General features: G+C 42.6%; 1 protein-coding gene across 6 annotated transcripts in view; it reads right to left on the reverse strand.

Annotated features, from left to right (window-relative positions):
• LOC138811637 (F-actin-monooxygenase MICAL2-like) overlaps nucleotides 1-23,249 on the reverse strand; it is a 201,219-nt gene that overhangs the window by 108,253 nt on the left and 69,717 nt on the right. For all 6 annotated transcript variants that reach the window (XR_011367463.1, XM_069999342.1, XM_069999339.1 and 3 more), the window contains exons 4-8: nucleotides 14,451-14,658; nucleotides 11,168-11,284; nucleotides 9,409-9,510; nucleotides 4,918-5,073; nucleotides 2,137-2,237 (exon numbers count right to left, since the gene is read on the reverse strand). Coding sequence is in view for 5 of the 6 variants with exons in the window: in XM_069999342.1 (XP_069855443.1) it covers nucleotides 2,137-2,237; nucleotides 4,918-5,073; nucleotides 9,409-9,510; nucleotides 11,168-11,284; nucleotides 14,451-14,658 (684 nt within the window). In the remaining variant the exon portion in view is untranslated. The remainder of the gene's footprint in view (nucleotides 1-2,136; nucleotides 2,238-4,917; nucleotides 5,074-9,408; nucleotides 9,511-11,167; nucleotides 11,285-14,450; nucleotides 14,659-23,249) is intronic.

The following is a 23,249-nucleotide window of genomic DNA, read 5'->3' on the forward strand; positions in this document are numbered from 1 at the left end:
TAGTGCTAGAGGATATCAATACCAAAATTCAAACTCTACTACAAAGCTATAGTATTCAAAACAGCTTGGTCCTGGCACAAGAACAGACCTCAGGACCAATGGAATAGAACTGAAAACCCAGACATGAACCTACAGACCTATAGCCATCTAATCTTCGATAAGGGAGCTAAAAAAATAGAATGGAAGAAAGACAGCCTCTTCAGTAAATGGTGCTGGCAAAATTGGTTAACTATTTGTAGAAAATTAAAGCTAGATCCTTATATATCACCCTGCACCAGAATCAACTCCAAATGGACCAAAGACCTCTGAGTCAAAGCAGACACTCTGAAAACATTACAGGATGGAATAGGAGAAACCCTAGATCTCCTTGGCACAGGCCAAAATTTTCTTTTTGCTTATGTGGTGCTGTGGAATCGAACCCAGGGCCTCATGCATGCAAAGCAAGCGCTCTACTAAGCCACCATCCCAGCCTCCGAAATTTTCTTAATAGAGACCCAGAAACATAACAAATCAAAGAAAGGTTGGACAAATGGATTGCACGAAATTGCAGAGCTTCTGCATGGCAAAGGACATAGCTAGCAAGATCAATAGAAAGCCCACGGATTGGGAGAAGATCTTCATTAGCCATATAACGGACTAGAGTCTCATATCTAAAATATACCTGGAACTCAAAAAATTAAATCCCCCAACAACAAATCCTCAAAGAAACAACTGTCCAATAAATAAGTGGGGTAAAGACTTAAAGAGAAACTTCTCTGAAGAGGAAAGAAGGATGGCCAATAGATACATAAAGAAATGCTCAACCTCTCTAGCCATAAAAGTAATGCAAATCAAAACAACATTGAGATACCACCTCACCCCAGTTAGAATGGCTATAATCAAGAACTCTAATAACAACAGATGCTGGAGGGGATATGGACAGAAGGGAACCTTACTGCATTGTTGGTGGGAGTGTAAACTTGTTCAACCACTTTGGAAAGTAGTATGGAGGTTCCTCAAAAGACTCCACATAGAGCTCCCCTATGACCCAACAATCCCACTTTTGGCATTTACCCAAATGCTCATAAACAAGACCATACTAAAGCTACCAGCATAATTATGTGTATTGCAGCATTATTTACCATAGCTAAGATATGGAACCAACCCAGATGCCCCTCAGTAGATGAATGGATCAAGAAAATGTGGTATATATACACAATGGAATTCTATGCCTGCATCAGAAAGAATGACATTGCCCCATTTGTTAGGAAATGGAAAGACTTGGAAAAAATTATATGAACTGAAGTAAGCCAGGTCCAAAGAAACACAGGTCCCATGGTTTCCCTTATTTGCAATAACTAGTATATGTCTAAGTCAAGCAAAAAAGGCCAGATAAGTTGATATTAGGTGAAATGAACTCCAAGATAAGTATTCAAATGTTTTTTTCTTTCATGCAATTGTTTCTAACATATTTATAAGATGATTTCTTTGTTGCTTTGTATGTCCTTCCCCCACGGTATAACCCCTGCTTTCACTGTATTTGATGTTGGTATAATTTGTGGAGGGGAAGGGAAAAAACAAATCGTTTAAATAGGGATACAGGTGAACCCATTGTAACAATGAGATGTACAAGTCCTTATGTCGAAAAACAAACTTTACAACTTTGGTGCGGGTTGGGGAGAGATGGGGGGAGATGGGAAGGGTTGGGAAGGGGAAACAAAGGAGAAGGCAACAATGCTTGATAAGAAATGTACTCATTATTTTGCCCATGTAATTATAACCCCTTTATATGGTATTTTCACACACACACAAAAAGTCTACCATGAGATTTCCCCTATGACAAGGTCATAAAATTCATTAGGAAAAGCAGCTCCATGTTCCCTCAGGACCAGCAGCCACTATCTGTCTCAAGAAGAAGGGGAGAACAAAACTTAGCTGTACCTGGATAGAAGTTTTACATCATTATATACCTCTGCAGGAACATTTCTACATGTGTGGGCTTCATTATCCAGATCTTATGCAATACCAAGAGCAAGGAAGGGCGTGGGTGATTGGCCCCTGCCCCTCCTCCACTTGCTCAGTTTCTGGCAAGGCAGTGTGTTCTCCCACATCTGCTAATGCTGCCAGCTCTGGTCATAAAGGGAAAGAGGTACGTACTTTAATGATGACACCTTTGTCGAGCAAGCTCTGCTTCTTGGCTGTCATGACAAAGTAATGGGTGCAGTCCTTGTAGTAAACAATGTTCTCGAGGTCGATCCCTGAAAAGAGAAGTGTTCAGATGAGGGATTTATTTCCTTAGCACCCCTTGCATGCAGGCCACTATACTTTACCATAACATAGATCTCATTATTTAGGTATAGAATATTCATGTGCGACAAGTGTTTAAGACATACAAGGCCTAGAAAGACAGATGTTACCCAAGTCAGAGAAACTAGTTATAGTTTCACAAAGGTATCGTGAGAGTCATAACAGCCATGTGCATTGTAGACCAGAATTCCTAAGTTAGAGGTGCAACAAGTGTTGCAGAAAGGCCCATTGCTCTACATGGCCATGGCCATGACCATGGAAGCTAAGAGATGACACAGCCAGGATGTGAGCTCAACCCTGGATGGCTTCACGTCCCATCCCCCTGTAAGTTCCATGTGGCAGAGATGCATAGAGCTGTGGAAATTACACATGAAAACCCAGGTACAGTAGTAGGAGCAATTCAAGTCAGAGGCCTGAGCTGTTATTGTGTGTGTGTGTGTGTGTGTGTGTGTGTGTGTGTGTGTGTGTGTGTGTGTGTGTGTGTGTGTGTGTGTGTGTGTGTGTGTGTGTGTGTGTGTGTGTGTGTGTGTGTGTGTGTGTGTGTGTGTGTGTGTGTGTGTGTGTGCTTTCTACCAACACTTTTTTTTGTTTTGTTTTCATTTCTGTTTTGAGACAGGGTCTTGGTCTTGAGCTATGAGCCTTCTGTCTCAGTCTTGCAACTACTGCGATTATAGGTATGTGCCATTGTGCCTATCCAACTACAAAACATTTTAACACTAAGTTTCTACATTTAAAACCATGCTTTAAAATGAGAGCTTGGGTCTCTGTTCTGAAAAGAGGAATGGGGTGGTAGTGGTCCAAGGCCAGCAACATAGGTAGATATAATCCAAGAATTTAGCAAAAAAAGCATATTATCTGACTGCCAGATGGTTTATGCTGTAATCCTAGCTACTTAGAAAGCTGAGATTTGAGGATCCTAGTTAAAAGCCAGCCCAGGCAGGAAAGTTTGTGAGACTCTTATTTCCAATTAACCACCAAAAAAGCCAGAAGTGGAACTGTGGATCAAGTGGTGGAGCACCAGCCTTCAGCTAAAAATCCAAATAAAAGTCTAAGGCCTTTTGTTATAACCCCAGTACTTGCACCAAAAAAGAAGTAAAAAAGTAAATTATCAGGGCTCCATTCCCAATCTGCTAAATTAGAAACTCTAGGGATTGGGTGAGTATCCCATATTTTTAGCAAGATCTCTCGTTATGCTGATGCACAGTTCGAGAATCAGCTTATTTACAGGGAAAGGAAGGAACAAATACATAGTGATTCATCTGCTACCATAGGAGGCATGCTGGGTAACTATAGCAACACCTTTATTACAGTTAAATAGGAAACAGCCATCAATGCCAAGGGCCCCCCAGAGAATCAGGAAATTCATGCTGTTACTGCATGAGGACACTGCTGTGAAGCAACGGCTAAAGGTGACAACCACAGCCAAGTTTAAAGGAAGCTCATTGAAACATTTAGAAAAACATGCTCAATGCCCTGTAATTCATATTCGGTTGTTCAAAGATTTATTTGCCTGACTTTTGAGAGGAAGGGAGGGTTGAAGAATTCATAAATCATTCAAGAGGACAAAATATACTGGAAGGAAATAAAACTCTTCATAAAATAGTAACTTCATAATAACTCTTAATAATAACTCTTCATAAAATAGTGCAACTGTGGAGACACTCAGAGGGTTATGAGATGGACACACATCACTGTGTGTGAGGCCCAGTCTGACTCATCACCTAAACTCATTCCTAGAAAATGAGCTTGAAGATACGAGGCCACATAAATAGTTATATCTATAATAGTCAATTAATGAAAGGTCTAAATCACAGTCCAGAGTTTGGAGGGAAGGACAAATCAAACATTTTTGGCTTTGTGGTCCATATGGTTTCTATTATACACATAGTGGAATCAGCAACAGCCATGGATGTGTTATAGCTAATCTTTATTTATGGGCACTGAAATTTCATATTATTTTGATTACAAAATAGCCTTTTGAGTTTTTCTTTTTTTCCCTTTATTTTACTCCTTCAAAAATACAAAGCTAGCAAGCCAGCAAGGAGGGACAGAGGGAAGGAGAAAGGGAAGGAGAAAGAGAAGAGAAAGAGAAAGAGAGGGGGGATCTAATCTCCTTCATTGGTCTACTTCAGGCCCCGGACAACATTCAGCATGTAGCAGGCATCAATCTATCTTTTGAGTGCATGAATCAGTACATCTAACCTCTAGGCTCATGTCTGGGTGACAAATGCCAGTCAGGAAGTATCCCTGATCCCCTTATGCCCCTCCCCCAGGGCAAAAGAGCTGCTTGCTGCATGGAAGTACCTGGGCTTCAGGCACTACCCACAGGGTCACTGGCTCTATCCTCAGAGCTTCTCCAGCTTACACTGACCTCAGGCACAGCTGTCAACCCTAAATTAGGGGGCTTTATGTGGGTGTCCTGCTCTAGACAGGGAGCTACTTTAGGAGGGAATAGTATCAACTTTAACTTTGTACCTCTATATACTGAGCATTGGCAGATGATGGGCATTCCATAGATGTCTGCTATCTACTAGTAAATGTCTCTTATCTATTTCAACATACAACATCCAGAAGATTATGTCAGGGAACTCTGACATAATGGTCTGGTTTGGAGACAGGTGAGAGTCTCACCTGTTTCTTCTTTTAGGTCCTGGAAGAATTTCTGGTTGAAGATGAAGGCCACACCACTGATCTCTTCTACCTTTGCCTCAGCTGTGCTGTTCCTGTTGATGAAGTTGGCGGTGATGGCAATAGCCAGCTTCCCTCGGAATTCTTTCCTTCGGAATCCTGAGTGAGGCAAAGGACAACTGGGTCAATCCTTTGGATTTGGTGCAAACACTGAAAACACTGTCAGTGCCCTGAAGGCCAGAGGAAAAATGAAGGCAGAGAGTCTGGGTTTGTTCTCATCAAGCATGCTTGTCACAGAGGCTTTGAGATGTCCTAACATGTAGGACAAATACCTTGTTGAGGCTTTGGCAAATAGAGTAAGCTCCTCTAGTAAGAGATCAGAGTGCCCTTCCATGGAGATGGCAGGCATTTTACTGCTCCTGCTTATGAGCCCCACAGGCACTGAGAACTTTCATGGTTCAAATGACTTTGCCAGCACTTTCCTTGGCTCTTATTTTTCTTTTGAAAATTAGTATTAGATTGATTTCTACAAGATAGTGATTTTAAGAGCTGTTTTTATGGCTCCATTTTTAATGGGCTGTACTGTGTCTCCCCATCCCCATATTCACATGTTGAAGCCTAACTGTCCTACCTCAGTACATGACCTTATTTGAAAAAAGGGTTAGCTGATCACTGGTGGCTCACATCTGTAATCCTAGCTACCCAGGAGGCTGAGATCTGAGGATCATGATTCAAAGCCAGCCCAGGCAGCAAAGTCCATGAGACTCTTATCTCCAATAAACCACCAGAAAACCAGAGGTGGCACTGTGGCTCAAGTGGTAGAGTGCTAGCCTTGAACTGAAGAGCTGAGTGACAGCACCCGGGCCCAGAGTTCAAGCCCCATGACTGGCCAAAAAACAAAAAAAAAGTGTTGACACAGATAAGTTTACCTGGGAGTAGTTTGGAGTCCTACTCTACTCTAATATAACTGATGGGAAAAGTGGGCACCGATGCACGGGTAAAGGTAAAAGCAGAAATGAGGGTGATGCTTCTATAAGCTAAGGAGACCAAAGATTGCAGCAAACAGCAAAATTAGAACTGTTACTTCCACATTGCTTTGGCTGAAAGACACTGACTTTTTACTGGGGCCCACAAGTGAACTGAAAATGAGATAAAAGATAGGCATCCCTGCCTCTATTCTACACCTGTCTCCTTGTTCTTGGAGTCTCTCCTAAAATCACCCAGATTCTGAGGGTGACAGGATTATTAGATAACATCGTTATGGCAAACAACTAAAACTACTCCCAAGCAACAGCAGAGCCTCCCTGGCCAGACCATTCCCCCCAATTACCTGTAATGACCAGGCTGCATGAGTGATTGTCTCATGGGAACCAGGTGGCTCCCTTCAAGGGATGACAGCAATAACAACTCTGGAACCCCTCACAGAACCAGAATCTGCCAGGGACTGTTTTTGCACACCTCTCTCTGACTGCCCCAATTCTTCCCCTTATTTAAAGCTAAAGCTCATTTCTGTACAATGAAGAGGAGATGAAGTCCTTACTTTGCCTTCTCCCATGACATGACTGAACCATATAATAATTATCTTTTCTCCAACATTCCCCACTACACAACTGTAATTAAAATATTGAAGTGATTGGCTGGACCTGATATGTTGGAACCCAGAGATGGGCTACTGGCTTAGGAGTCTGGTTACAAGCTAAGAGAGAAGCATGGAACAGATTCCACAGAAAGAACTAATCCTGAGGAGGTCTTGATCTTGGACTTCCAGCCTCTAGAATTACAAGGTAGGAAATTTCTGTTGTTCAAGCCACTCAGTTCTAGCAGTTTTTAGGGAAGCCTTAGAAACCAACACAGCAATTCCCAGTGAGGACACTTATTATATATTTCTCCTTTAAATCAATCCATGGTATTTTTTTCACATATTTACAATTTAATATATACATGTATATATTAAGCAATGATCAAATCAGGATAATTAGCATATCATCAGCTCAAAAATTCATTCATCATCTCTTTATGGTGAGACATTCAAGTCTCTTCTTTTAGTATTTTGAAATGCATATTATATTATGGCCATACTATTGTGCAATAGGATATCAGTGCCTATCCTCAGGGCTCTCAGCTTTCCACTATTTACATGATAATTTCTTTTGAGTGGTAGTGACATAGGATCACATCAGGTTGTCATATTTCTTAATCATGGCTGGCACTCTACTTGAGCCATGCCTCCAGCCTGATTACACACACACACACACACACACACACACACACACACACACACACACACACACACACACACACACACACACACACACACACACACACACACACACACACACACACACACACACACACACACACACACACACACACACACACACACACACAGTTTTTTTTAAAGCTTCTGCTTTTTCTTGTCATCCTGAATCTTCTCATGCCATTTATTTACTTGAAGCCAACCACCTGTTGCTAAAGTTTGACTATATTATTTATTTGTTGGCAACTAAATCCAAAAATTCATTTTTGTGTGCTGATACTGAGGCTTGAACTCAGATCCTGCCTGCCTATTAGTTCTTAGCTGTTTGGCTCAGGCTGGTACTCTACCTTTCAAGCCATAACTCCACTTTTCTATTTTTGGCAGTTAACTAGAGATAAGAATCTCATGGACTTTCCTGCCTGGGATGGCTGTGAGCTATGATCCTTAGATCTCAGACTCTTGAATAGCTAGGAGCCACCAGTGCCTGGCTTCCAAATTCATATGTTGGTAGTATTGGAGATATGGCCTTTGGGAAGTGATTGGGTCATAAATTTTCTGCCCTTAAGAATGGCTCAATTTGTTCTTGGATTAATGAGTTAACTGGTGATCTTGTGAGTAGCTTTGTTGTAAGAGAGAGTACTCTCTGCCAAGCCTGCTTCCTTGGCACATAATGCCCTCACCATGTTAGATGTAGCAAGGAGACTCTCACCAGGTGTTAGTGCCATGCTCTTAAGACATCCAAGTACTATGAACTAAACAAACCTGTGCTCTTAATAAACTAGCTAGCTTCAGTTGTCCTGTTACAGCAGCAGAAAACAGAGTAAGATCTTAGTCTTACATGTACAGACATGCTGGACATAAACTTTCCCTCCAGTCACCTTTGGGAATTTCCCACACATTTATTCACTACCTACTCCAGCCTCATGCTGACTCTTTGAGTATGAGGGGATTCTCTCTATCCAAAATGCCTTTAACAGGAGCTCTGGGTCATTATTCAACACTTCTTTAAGCTGTCCATCATTATTAGACTTTTGTCAAAATATCAGAAATGGTCATTACTAGTCTTCTCACCTGGAGTGACTTTGCCTCCCAGGGTATATTTGGCAGTGTATGGGGACATTTCTAGTTATTATAACTGGTAGAGTAGATGCAGGAAGTGGGTGTAGAGGGTATGCTACCATTATCTACTGGGTGAGACCAGCAATTCCATTAAACATCCTTGGACAAGAATGAGAGCCCCATGACAAAGAATACAACCAATATTGGGAAAGCTTGCCCTAGTCTAACCATTTTGGGCAAAGTTGCTCAGATGGTTCTATCCTTTCCATGCTCAAGAAATGCTAAACTATATTCAAGCTGAATATGGATCCTGGATTTTCAAATATTCAGAATCATAATTTTAGTAAGACACAAAAATGTGCCATAAATTCCTCCAGTACACTTGGATAGGATTGTAGGGAGGAGGGTATGGAAGCGGAGAATGGCAAAAGGAACTGTATAGCAGATGGGAAGGGCCTGAGGTAGAGGGCCATACATCTTGAATTTGCTGAGACCAGCTTTGTAAAGAATGCCTCATCCCCAGAGAACATACCCTCCCAGATCGATATCTGCAGCCTGTTACTCATAATGAAGGCAAGGCAAGATGGCAGAACTGTTCCTCATTTAAGACATGCCATTGGGGACCATGGCTTCATTCATGGTCTGATAGTACCATTTGTTTACATTAAGGTTATCTGGGGGGGAAGGCCAAGGTAAGTGCTGGTAATGGAGTTCTCTCTCACCTTAAGTGAATCTCACTCCAAGAAAGCACATATGCTTCCAGCTTTAGGACTTAGAGAAGTGCGGTTCTATACCCTGCCAGGCTGGCAGGACTTGTCTAACTTCCCAGCAGTGAGTATGCTTGAGACTTATGAAGAATGGGCCACCTCCTTCATTTAGTAGTCATATTTTAAACGTGAACAAATGTCATTAATAGCATGAAATGTTTACCTTGGATGAAGTGACTCTGGAAACACTTGGTGCCCTGGCTCGTACATTGGCAGGTGTTCCACAAATGTATGTTGACTTTTCCCATGACAGTGTACCTTTTTGAAGCATTTTTGCATACTAGTCCTTTCCTTTGCCCTGGGAGAATTACCCTGCCCTTCTGTGAGACTCTCTTCCAGTCTAGTTTTGGCATCTTTATCTTGTCCATCCATCTCCAATGTTCCTTTCCTAGCCCCTCAAAGGGTTCTTACCTTCCAAGGTGTTCCTGCGGCCATCTGCACCAATGATGACATCAAATTCAAATTCAGAAAGGGCATGGTCCATAGGGAGGAATTCTGCCCGCCAGCCAATTTCTACAAAGATAAAAAAGATGAGTTGAGCTGACAGGAAGAGGTGATTGAAAAAGTGATATCACTCCTATATATTAGCCAGGAGAAATGTGTGATGTACCCCAAGAACAGCCTCTGGAGAAAAGGACTAGAGATTCTTGCTCCCTCAAATTTTGATATTAGTTCAATTCAGAACAAACCAAACCAGCAACATCGGTTCTATGCCTGGTTTTGCTGACCTTTTCTTCTCTCTTCCAATTCCCCCATATTTTTTTTCTCAATGGCTCTGGTATTGCCAAAGAACTCAAACAAAACGAATGGGCAGGATGTCACAGAGCCAGCTTAAATTTCTACTTTTGCTCAAAATGTTTCATTGGGCAGCATTTTGCCTCTAAACACATTTTCAGGTGAAGTATAGCTGAGGACTGAGTGTCCAGGAGAGGTGTGGAGATAGTTTGAAGGTCATAGTCTCTGAATACCAAATAATAATGCTGTCCTGCTACACAAATAATGAAAGCCCTCTAAATTCTCAAATGTTTTGGCAGGACACAGAAGAAGTCAGAGGTGTACCTTCTGTAGGTAACTACAAGATTTTTGACAATAAACTCAAAACCCAGTCCTTCCAATGCTAGAGAAGACTTTGGTAATGTGTAAGATGTCAAGGCTTTTAAACTTATCTCTGACTGTGATACCTATAAGTGATCAGAACTCAAACATTAAAAAGAAAGGAGAAACAGAAACATGATAGGACATATCTATAAGGGTGAATTTCATGGCTTATAAAGTAAACCTCAATAAAGTTAAAAATATTACATACAAAATATATCTTATTTATTTTATGGTGCTAGAGGTCAAACTCAGGGCTTTATACATGCTAAATAAATACTACCACCGAGTTATAACTAGTCCTTCCCTCAACAACATATTGACACTTTATTTAGGTAGCACTGGGATTTGAACTTTCTTGCTTGCTAGGCTTAGGTTTCATATTCCACCAGTTCTTTTTTGGAGATATGGTCTTGCTTCCAGTCTGAGTGTATGCCTGAGTCAGAATCTGCTTAGTTTGGGCTTCCTACAGTTGATGGGGTCACAGGAAAGCCCTACTATGTTCAGTTTCCCTTTTTGGAGATGGAGTCTCATGGACTTTTCTGTCTGGGGTGATCTTAAACCTTGATCTTCTTATTGTTAGTTTCCCAAGTAGCTAAGATTACAGGTGTGAGCTACTGGTACCCAGTTCTATTTTATGGATGCTTTGGATTTTTAAAATATCTTGTAAGTATAAGATATTTACTAGACTTTAAAATATCTTCTAAGCACCATAGGAGCACCCACATAATTCTACATGAACTCTCAGACACAATTTGAAGTGAATGTAAAGGAATTTTACCAAACTACCACATCTGTCATCTTTCTTGCTATTGATTAGACTTCATTAGACAAAGTAGAGTCTCCCAAAGACAGGGTAACCAACTTATAGGTTTCAAAATCACCCAGAACTGAAGAGAAAACGTAAAGTCATAGTAGTGCTTAAAGAAGGTAAAACTATCTTCCAATAGCAGTATGCCATACAGCTTCCAATGAAAACAACACTTGCATACAAAGCCTCTGCGACCTATGAATGAAATGGCTGGCTTGCAATACCTGACTTTGAGGCAGAGAAGGAAAATAAATTATACTGTACTTTGATTTTCTTGATCTTCAGGAGGCTCTAGAACCTTTACAAATTCCACATTCACATGGATTTCAACTCCCAACATCAGGGCCACCTTGAATAGGATGAGCTGCAGTTGGCGAATACCTGTCAAGAGGTGAGATGAAGAGAGTTGAGCCATCAATAGCAATATCTGAACACCTCTTATATGCAGAATGCTGCATGAGGATAGCTCAGGGATCTTGGTACAGCAATATATCAACAATGATACCACTGACCACTGGGTTTGTGGCAAATATTTTGTGTCTCTTCATTTGTCCTGCACAGTGGTCCTTGGGGACCACAGTTATTACTGAGGCTTATGTGACTGGCTCATGGAATCTCGCACATTACTAGAATGTGGGCACAGTTTTATCTGATTCAAAAAATCTGTTGTAGTCATTTGATGATGCCATTGTGAGAAGGGTTCTGGTTTTTCCTTCCTCCTTTCTGAGCTGGCCCTAGGCTTGCTAAGGTAAAGATGGAAGCAGGAAGAGGAGAGAGGGGAGAGAGAGGAGAGAAAGGAGCGAAAGGAGAGAGAGGAGAGAGAAGAGAGAGAGGAGAGAGAGGGAAGAGAAGGGAGAGAGGAGAGAGGGGGAGAGAGAGAAGAGAGAGGAGAGAGAGGAGAGAGAGGAGAGAGAGGGGAGAGAGGGGAGAGAAGAGAGAGAGGAGAGAGAGGGAAGAGAGGAGAGAGAGGAGAGAAGAGAGAGAGGAGTGAGAGGAGAGAAAGGAGAGAGAAGAGGAGAGAGGAGAGAGGAGAGAGGAGAGAGGGGGCAGAGAGAGAGAAAGAGTGTGAGAGAGAGTACATGTGTTAAGGGCCACAAGTTAGTGATCAAGTGTGTCTCTAGATGATCTCAGATCTAAGCTCTTCATTCTCCAATGGTAAGGACAATCATGGGCATTGTGGTTTGGCAGTAGGATGATAGAATAGAGCCTGAGCTGGGGTCCTGAAAGCAAAATAGGATGAACCAAGAATATCAAATCCCAATGGCAGATTTAGGACTATGACGGCTACAAGAGGCTAGGGCACTTGGAACCAGCAGGCTTCTCTTTCAGTGGTGAGAAGTCAGATGGCCATGAGGAGTATGAGTGGGTAGTATAAACAATCTATATCTCCACTTTCCAGAATAGTAGTGGAGCACCCACAGAGGGCTGGGGGTGAGAGTTAGAGAAAGGAACAGTACTTCTGGCTGCCTGGGGAGGAACTAGAGTTGGAAGGAGGTGGCCAGCTCTGCCTCTAATCTAGGGCTCCCAGGAAGGAGCAGGTCCTAGAGTGGAAGAGGAACAAAAGGGGGATGGCATGGCAAAAGCCAGTGGCCTCTTTTCCCCACAGCACAGAAGGGAGACCATCTGCTAAGAACCAGCAGGCTGCAGTGGAGGTTTAAAAGCACCATGCAGGGAAGTAGGACACTAACACAGGACAACTACTAAGCCATGCCAAACACAAGGGCACAATAAGGTCTGGAAACCAAATGGTTTGAATAGAAGCCAATGAATGGTTTTACAGAACCCCGTCCCCCTCTGGTCATGAGCCATCCTTCCAAGGAAGCCTGGACCACTCCTCATATGTCAAGGTTCCTGATCTCTCTGGATTTAGCACACAGCCCAATAGGTGCTCAATAAATGTCCCCCCTCCCATCTCTCTCTACTATAGGGATTGGAGTGATGATCATTCTGAATATTCCAATCTCACTTTCAGAGTTTCCACATGCTGAGATATTTCCAAAGATGAGGGGTTAAATGAAAGCCCTGTCAATGAGGGCAGGAAGGATCCTACAAGACCTTCTGAGGCCAGCACTGCCTCTCAGGAGGACTAACAACAAAGTGGTACTCAGTGTTATCACTTTCCATTGGTAATTGACACATATTCTTCCATGGGTAGGACAGAAAAATCCTGAAAGCTGACACTGCAGCTTTCTAGGCAAATCCAATTTTCTTTCCATTGGACTCTGGAATTTTCTCATCCCAAAGTGGGAATAAGCTCTGGAGCCACAGCTGGTAAATTCTTCCATGTCTGATTAAAAATGACACCTTATTGTCTCCAAGCATTCCTGCCTAAACCACGCCCCCTTCCTCCACCAATTCATATCTTCACAAGGACATAGCTCTGTGGACTTTTCTCTACCCCAGTTTTACAGAAAGGCACTGGTTGACAATGCAGCTCTAAGGATGTCACTGCTTCTTTCTCACTGGGTGTAAAGTACTTTCCTGAGTACCTCCTATGTGCCAGGCAGAGTACCAAGCATGTTGCAAACCTGACCCTGTGTGATCCTCTCACCAGTTCTAGGAGAAAGGCATTAATCTCATTTTACATGACATAAAACTGAGGCCTGAGGAAGGTTAAGAAATTTGGCACAAGACAGAAAGAAACAAGGGAGACAGACTTTTTAGACCCACATCAGTTCAAACACTTGCCCTCTCTCCACATGTTAACTTCCCTCACTTCCATTACCATAAATAAAATGACTAAGGATCCCCTCCTTGTGAGGCTGTGAGGTGGGGTACTGCTTTCCCCAAAGCCATTCTGCATAGACCTTGCTCTGAGAGACTCAAGCTAGAGCAATGACACAATGGAAGAGCTATGGCACTCTTCTCACACTATGTGAGCATTCAGAGGTAGCCCAGGGTCTGGAAATCACATTCTGTTACTGCTTCCTTTCCTCACGGAAGTGCATCATGACACCTTCTCTAACAAAAACCCCTATATGAGCTCTGTGCTCAGTCAGAGAATATAAATCTATTTATACCATTCTCCGGTTCTGAACCCTGCCACTGCTCCCAAGCATCAAGAGTACCATGTCCAAAGTCCTTAGCACAAGAAGGTCTCTATTATCTGGCCACTGTAATAGTTTCGTGCAGCTCCCTCCCTTGAATATCTCTAGTAAGTGTGGTACATTCTTCTGAAACATAGATAAAATCTTGGTGAATCCCCCGAATATGTACTCAGCTGCTTAACTATGGTTCCCATGATTTCGTTCATTCATTCAACAGGTGAGCCACTACTATGTGTCAAGCATTCTTTTATGTCCCAGGGGTAGATATTTTGGTAACCAAGATATGTCATAGTTCTTGAACAGCTGGTGTTCAGCCTAATATGGAATAGTATAGGGCTAAGAACAAGATGCAGAGAGGCCTTGGCTTAATGTCTGTTAGGATAGATGTAAGAAGTCTCAGACACTATTCACATGGGACTATCTGGGACTCCTAGATGTGGAGATATGCCCCACCCACTGTGGGATCTTGACCTTCAGGGGGCTACCACTACTCTACTTACTGATGTGGTCGATGGAGCCGGCACAGAACTTTCCATAGAACTTCTTGGCTCCCAGGCCCCGCAGATCATGAATGGTAAAAGGCCAGAGATGTAGCACATTGTTCCGAGAGAAGGTGTCCCTCTTCTCTACCACAACCACTTTGGCTCCCAAGTAGGCAAGTTCAATGGCAGTGCGCAGGCCACATGGTCCTCCCCCAACGATGAGACACTGCAGAGGTAGAGGGGAGAGATGCTGAGTAACCTGAAACATAGTGGTATCACAGGGAGGCAAACTCATTAGCAAGGATGCACCACATGCCTATTGGAGTCTGTCAGTCACTCACCCAGAGCATGTGGGTCTACCATGGCCCAGATACCATGCAAACTTGGGGAGATATGCACTGATAAAAGGACTCAAGAGAAGGCACAGTAAGATGAGGGTCAGAGGGAGATTGGACCTCCTTTAAATTCCAGTTCTTGCATTGGACCACTTGGTTTCCTGTGACATGGTCTATGAAGAGTTGCTCTTTCTCATAGGGTTGTCAAGTAAGCTCTCTCTAGAAAAGCATATGGTTGTGTCTGTGTGACCCCTGGTTGGGCAATAGCTTCTTAATATCCAAAGCACAAACAAAAGAAAATGGATAAATTAGACTTCATCAAAATTAAAAACTAGTGTTTCCAAAGATGGAGGGAAATATTTGCGAACTATATATCTGTCAGAGCACTGGGACCCAATATTACATAGAGAATGCCTACCATTGAATAATAAAACCACAGTAGCCCAGTGAAGACCAGGCAAAGAATTTTCATACCACTCTAAAGAAGAAATACAAATAATCAGTAAGTCCATGAAAAGATACTCAATGAAGGCCACTGGATCTCAGAGAAATGCAAATGGAAACCATATTGAGGTATCAATCACCTCTCATTTACCAGGATGGTTATAATAGAAAAAAAAAACCCAAAAGAACAAGTGTTAGTGATGATATGGAGAAATTCAGACTCTTACACATTGCTAGTGGGAATGTAACACTGCTGTGGATGTGTTGGAAAAGTCTGGTCATTCCTAAAATAATTAAACTTAGAGCTACCAGCAATGCCTAGGTAAATATAGTCAAAAGAAATGGTCATAATAGTCCAAAATGGGGTCCATTCAAGTATCCATTAATTAATGACAGGCTATGATTCAGCCAGACAATGTAATTTTATTCAGCGATAAAAAATGTAAATCTTGAAAACATTGTGTTAAGTGGAAGAAACCCAATACAAATGGCTGCATATTGCACATTTCTATTTATGCAAAATGTATAGAATAGGGAAATGCAGAGAAATCACAAGTAAATTAGTTGTTGGCAAGGAATAGGGGTGGAAGGATTGTGGGGAGTGCCACTGGACTTGACGCTTCTTTTTGGAATGTTCTGGAAATAGTGATAATTGCAAAACTTTGTGAATATAGTAAAACAATTGAATTACACAGTTGAAGTAGGTGAATAATACAGAATGTAAGTTGAATCTTAATAAAATTGTATGGGAAACTATATATGGCATAGTGCTTTGCACTCACTAGTGTAAATTTTATTCTTATTATTGAAACCTAGTTCTTGTCTTCCAGAAACTCTTAGGCCAGGGGTAAATTCAGACTTTGAAATAGTAGCCTATCATGTGGTTAGTCTATTTGGAAGCCACAAGGGGAAAGTTAATCCTGCCTAGTAGACTGGAAACAATTCCATAGAAGAGGATCTTTGAAAGTTATTATTATAATCAGCATCATTGTAGCCTACACTTGATGAACATTACAAAGTTTTCCAACTGCTTTACATACTTCAGCGCTTAATCTTCCAAAAAGCACAGTGCTCATAGAAAGGAACTATTAGTAAGCTATTTTGCAGATGGAGAAACTGAGGCTCAGCAATTGGCCCATCGAGTCATAGATTTGAAAGGGACAGAGCCAGGATTCAAATCCAGATGGTCTCATTCCAGAGCTCATCCTGTGGTACTGCTTCTGATTTACTCAGGATAAAAAAGGAGAAACATTGCAATGGAGGACACACTTCATTCAAAGAGAAAGGGTTTAGGGTGGAAGGAGAGGATACTTTAGAGGAGAAGAAAGAGGACAATCAGCTTGGAGCCAGACAATGTAGGTCTTTGATGTCAAGCATGGTCACAGGTGATAAATGGGACTCTACAAATGCCGTGCTCAATTCTCAATATACAGTGCATGCTAAACAAGACCAGGACCCTTCCCCAGGGAAGACATAGTCCTTTAGGAGAGCAGTGGAAATAAATGGTGACCTAGGTGGTTGCACTCGGCAAAAGCCCTTCCATTCAAGCGTTATTGTATGAGCAATTCTGATGTCATCTAAAACCAGTGCTCCATAGCAGTGTTCCAGCCCTTCCCAAGTTAGGAGGTCACCAAGGTATCAACAGTCAAGGCTGCCCAGCAAGAAACCAAGCAGGACCTGTGCCTACCCCTCATCCCTTTATATTTCAGAGGCATCTGGAAACTTTCCTCTGCTCAGGATCAGGCCTTATCTTAGAAAAACACAGTCCCCTTCCTGAGCAAATATTCCATCCTCTAGCTATCACTCAGCTGGGCTGCTGGGCTCCCAAAGGGAGAGTCCAAGCAAGGGTATCAGGAGCTCCCACACCACAATCAGTGTATTTTACTGGTTGGAATCTTCCAGAGAGTTTGTGGACATCCAATTAAGGGAAATGAAGTCATTGCTGAGATACGACTCACCCCAGAGACATTGAGGAGTGGATGGGTGTGCAGGGCACCAGCTTCCTCCCTGGACAGAGGTGCCTGGAGAGAAATGCTTCTGAAGCCCAGATCCCCTCTTTATCTCACACCCCAAGCAGCTCCTCAATCCACATAGCCAGACAATGACGGTCTTTTCTGAGCATGCTCCAAACCCCACACTTGTGAAGTTTGCTTTGGGGTGAAGTCTGGATTCACTGCATTTCTTTGCAGTTACTGCATCTTTTCCTGTTTGTGAATTGTGTCACTCTAGGGCCAGTGCTGGAGGGGCTGGAGGATGTGAGGTGATGAAGGGCAGCAAGGGGAGGAGGGGGACCACCCACAGCCTTCCATCTACCAGACCTCACCAATTACTACTCCTGGACAAGGCAGGAGACCCCTTTCCTAGATACTGCTGTGCACTTTATATTCAGTATTGTTGGTGTCCTAACTGTTCCTTTTACCTACACCTGAATTGCCATTGGCATTTCTCACCAGCCTAGGCCCCAGCATATATTTTGGGCCTGAAATTTCAGAAACATCAATCACAGGGATTATTTAAAGGCAAAGCAAATACCAATGGGCCTAATTATATCAAGAGAGAACTCTAGACTGGTGAGAGAGCCTGCTGGCTGGGAGCCAGGGCAATTCCCTTGAAACCTGCTAGCTATGATTAGCATGGAGATCCAGATTTCTGATCAGAGACCCAATACCATGACAGCCATGTGATTGGGCAGAGGAACAGGGACAGAAGGGATGCCCATGGAGCCCATAGTTGATACTCTCAATGCTGGGCATGACTCAAACAGACTACAGAAGCAAAGTGTTGTGCTAATACAATCCAAAGGAACTTTCCCCTTCCTCCAAACCCATCCAGCCCATTGTCTTCCAAGGATTTCATTCAAATTCACCTCAAGAACTTCCTCAAGTCCCTAAATCAGACTGCATACTGCTCCCCAGTGCTCCCAACTGCTGCCCTAGAACTAAGTTCTGTGTCTGATAAGCAGACTGGCTGCAGAGCCAGTCTGAGTGCTCCTCAAGAGCTGCCCAGTTCCTCTGCATTTCTGGGTGCCCAGAGCTCAGTATGGGGCCCAGCATGCAGGAACTTTAACACATAGCTGATGGATGAATGGATTTTCCACGAACATCTCTACTCACTTCTGGCTCTGTTAGGGGGATAGAAATTTGGTGCTTGTTAGTCAAGGTTAATGTTCGTAGGTCCCCACCCAGACTGAGGGAGTATGGGTCTGCCAAGGCCACCAGCATCATGGATTCAGCATATCCGTGCACTTGAGGGACATGAATTATTACTCACTGGGGAATGGGACAGATCCAACACTAGCAGGAAATCCTCAGCAGAGTTCAGTTCTCCATGTTAGCAAAGAGGAGAGAGAAACACCATATGGAACTTTCAGCTCTGTATTTTCCAAATGGTAGGAAGGGGTCACGACTAACTTGCTCAGCAATGTACAAGGGCTGAGGTGGCCCTAGCTCACATACAACTCTTGTTCTACTTTAAGGGGGTCCTAAAGCTTGACCCACTTCTTGATGGCAAGGCAACCTCTTCTCCCAGCGAGTAAGTCAATGGCTGCTGGGCCCATTCCACAGAGGGAGATGCAGAGGGAATGGAGCCTTGGTCAGGCCTCAGCAGTCTTCAGGCTTTGTTTCTATCTCCTGTCTCTGCTCTTTTTGGGTGCTGTGTGTGCAGATCTTGCAGCGAGCTGGCTGTAAAAGGCCAGCAAGTAGAGTTACCTATATATAAGAGGGCTGCCATTCACAAGACTGCTCCTCAATGCTCCTCAATGTCCTGCACCTCAGTGGAAAGATGATTAGAACATCTCAACTGTACCATGCCCAGCAGTTTTGACTTTCTAGGCACTATCCTAGCCATTAGGTGTATTTTTTCCTTGAAACTGATCTACACAGGTGCTAGTATCATCCCTGCTGTATAAATGAAGAGCTTGTGAGGCATTAGGATGATGGAGGTTTGAAGCCAACTTGGCCAAGAAGTTAGTGAGAATCCACCTTAAAAAAGAAAGAAAGAAAAGAAAGAAAGAAAGAAAGAAAGAAAGAAAGAAAGAAAGAAAGAAAGAAAGAAAGGAAGGAAGGAAGAAAGAAAGAAAGGAAGAAAGAAAGAAAGGAAGAAAGGAAGGAAGGAAGGAAGGAAGGAAGGAAGAAAAGAAGGAAGGAAGGAAGGAAGGAAGGAAGAAAGGAAGAGAGAAAAGAAAGAAAGAAAGAAAAGAAAGAAAGAAAGGAAAGAAAGAAAGAAAGGAAAGAAAGCCACGAATGGTGTACATTTATAGATCTGTAATCTAATACAGGGTATGTGAATACATAGGTAGGAAGATTACAGCCTAATTCAGGTTCTGGGAAAATCAAGACCCTGTTAAAAAAACAACACTAGAAAGGAAGAGAGAAAGGACTGGGATAAGTTCAGATGGCAGAGCTTCTACTTAGCAACCACAAGGCCCTGAGTTCAAACTCTCATACAAAAGAAGGAACAGAAGGGAGGGAAGGAGAGAAGAGAAGGAGAGAGGAGGGAGGGCAGGGGGAAGGGAACAAAGGAGGGAAGGAAGGAAGCAAGCTTATTCAAGTGCCTTTATATCCCCATTTTTGAGTTAAAAATGGAGACAAGGGGGTAAGAAGTTTCCCCAGTCATATAACATGGAGATGGTCAAGTTTGGACTCCAAGTTCTGTGCTCTCAATAGTTTACCTGAGTTTTGGGACATTGAAGCCATAGTGGATGCTGAATGGAGCCAGAGTCCAGCCTGAGTACTGGACCTCCATACAGGAGGATGGAGCAGGTTCCTGTTGAGTCATATGTACTTCTTCCAGGTACTAGTTCCTAGGCCAGATAAAGACTGAGCCTGTGCAAGTTCTATGACAGGTGCTACAGCAGTGGGGCTCAGGCTCAGATGGCACAAGCTTCTGTGCTGAGCTGGTGGCCTGGCAGTGAGATAGGCAACAGGAGGCCAGGCATGGTGCTGTCTCCCTGGTAGCAGCAGCCATCCTGCATGCTCACCTGCAAGCTGGTTCTCTTAGGCAGCACCCTAGTGCCAGGAACGTGCCACCATACTTCCTGGGGTGGCTCCATAGCCCTCCTGGCTGTTAGGATGAGCTATTCCTCTAAACCTAGGCAGGAAGCCCCTACTGGCTGTTACTTGGTTACTGTGAGCAAAAACAGAACTGTAGAATGAGGAACATTCAAATCCAAGGTGCCACCCACATGAGTGCAGTGCAGGAGTTCGCTGGGGGGAGGGCAGTGGCCTCACAGTGTCACTTTACAGGGCAGCATAGAGGGGGACTCATGAGAGATATGTATGATACCTGTGGTTCTAGCCCAGAAGGAGTAGCTGAAAGGGCTTTGGTGAGGCAGAGCTCTGCATAGACACTTCAAGTGTGATACTGGGTGGGAAGCTTAATCCCATCTGACTGATATGACCCCACCCTATGCTAACTCTCTTCTGTATCTCCATCACGGCCATTCACTCCTAGGTAACAATTATGTACTACTCACATTGAAATTTGTAGAAAGGAAATGGAAATAGACACCCTGTTTTCCATGTTTCCTTTCCAGAAAAGGACACTAATTCCTGTGAAGCACTTTCAATTCTGCTTTATCCCTCTCCAAGAGGCTGAGCCACTCACCCCTCTGGTGAGTAGTGTAACCAGGTGCTCCAAAATCTAGATCTAGAGATGGTTTCATATGCAAATACCTTTCCCCTTTGCATTGTGATTTCACTCATACCAGTGTCTGGTCTGGAAGTTATAAGCACAGCCATCAAGGTCTACACTGTCTTTGTGTGCTGTGTCTTGGGGCATCTCCTCATCTAAATAAAGCATGAGATTCCCAAGGGGGAGGCATTAATGTATTCCCAGCACAACTTCTGCCTATGGAGAGATCTCAAAAAATATCAATGCAGGTCTAACTTTGTTGTGGCTTGGGTGCCTCTACCAGGAAAAGCAATAGTAACAATAATATTAATAATAGGATTAAGTATGGAGCTCTATCTTGTTGCCCAATAATACATATTTAGAGCCATTTGGGAGCTGAAAGGATGAGCATGGAAAGATTATATAACTTGACCATGACTATAGAATGAGGGCAATAAGATCCCAGAAGCCAGATTCAGTCAGTTTTATACTAATTCTTCCAGTTTGCATGGGGTGTTAAGTAAAGGTTATTAATATTCTCCCTCCCATCTAAGAAACATAAAAACTAGCTGGATAGCTCTGTGGGGTTGCAGGCTCAGGTTCCCACATGGAAAAGAAAAATTAACACAATGAATGCTAGATTGGTATTGGTTCTATTTGTGACCATGATAGTAGGTATGTCCAGGAGATGGAGCATGAGGGAAGAACTGAGCTGGGAATTAGGGCAATAGAAGAAATGGCATGTTTAGAAAGAGGATGGCAGTTTACAGGGTGTGGGAAGCCTAGCTGAAGCAGAAGTATGTGTAGGACTGGGGAAGTTTGTACAGGTGGGGAAGGCAAAACCAGGCAGAAACAGAATGAGTCAGATTCTGGAGGGGTTAACCCTGACATCTTTTCCTTTCTTTTTTTTTTTTTTATTGTCAAGGTGATGTACAGATGGGTTACAGTTAATAAGTAAGGTTGTAAGTACATTTCTTATCAAACTTGATACCTCTTCCCTCATTTTTTTCTTATTTCTCTTCCCCCAACCTGCCCCCCAACAAGTTGTACAGATCATTTCCAACATATTGTCTTGTCAATGTTGCTGTTGCACTGGATCCTCCCTTGTCCTTTGTCTCACCATTCTGTTGTTCCCCTTGCCTTCCCTAATTCAGATAAATACTAGGGTACCAAGATCAAATACAGTGACAACAGGGGATATACCATAGGGGACAGAACATACAAAAGAAATAAGAAATCACACAGTACATTAACAACAACAACAACAAAGAAAAACCTCTTGTGTCCATGTCTTGGAGTTCATTTTGCTTAACATCATCTTATATGGTCATATGTACATAGCTATTGAGCTAATTCTGCTCATCTGCTAAGATTATCCTAGACATGTACTAATTATTGCAAATAAGAAAAACCATGGAACCTATGTTTCTTTGGATCTGGCTCACTTCACTTAATATGATTTTTTCCAAATCTTTACATTTCCTTACAAATGGGACAGTGTCATTCTCTAATGGAAGCATAGAATACCATCATATATATATATATATATATATATATATATATACATATCTATACATATAGATATGTATATATATATCACATTTTCTTGATCCATTCATCTACTGAGGGGCATTGGGTTGGTTCCATATCTTACCTATGGTGAATAATGCTGCAATAAACATAGTTGTGCTGGTAGCTTTAGTGTGGCCTTGTTGGTGGCAATTTGGGTAAATGCCCAGAAGTAGGATTTCTGGGTCATAGGGAAACTCTATGTTTAGTCTTTTGAAAACCTCCATACTGTTTTCCAGAGTGGTTGAACAAGTTTACACTCCCACCAACAGTGTAGTAGGGTTCCATTTTGGCCACATCCCCTCTAGTGTCTGTTGTTATTATTAGATTTCTTGATTATAGCCTGTTTAATTGGAGTGAGGTGGAATCTCAATGTTGTTTTGATTTGCATTTCTTTTATGGTCAGAGATGTTGAGCATTTTTTCATGTGTCTATTGGCCATTCTTATTTCTTCTTCAGAGAAGTCTCTCTTTAAGTCTTTAGCCCACCTATTAGGGAGTGGTTGTTTCTTTGGGGATTTGTTTTTGGGGGATTTAATTTTTTGTGTCCTAAGTATATTAGATATGAGGCCCATGTCTGTTATATGGCTAGTAAAGATTTTCTCCCAGTCCATGGGCTTTCTATTGATCTTGCTTACTATGTACTTTGCCATGAAGAAGCTCTGCAGTTTCATGCAATCCCATTTGTCCACACTTTCTTTGATTTGTTGTTTCTGGGTCTTTATTAAGAAAATTTCGGCCTGTGCCAAGGAGCCCTAGAGTTTCTCCTATTCCTCCTTATAATGTTTTCAGGGTGTCTTCTTTTACTTCGAGGTCTTTGACCCATTTGGAGTTGATTCTGGTACAGGGTAATAGATAAG

Source organism: Dipodomys merriami, unplaced genomic scaffold, assembly GCF_024711535.1.
Source record: "Dipodomys merriami isolate MVZ:Mamm:240054 unplaced genomic scaffold, mDipMer1.0.p SCAF_542, whole genome shotgun sequence".
NCBI lineage: Eukaryota > Metazoa > Chordata > Mammalia > Rodentia > Heteromyidae > Dipodomys > Dipodomys merriami.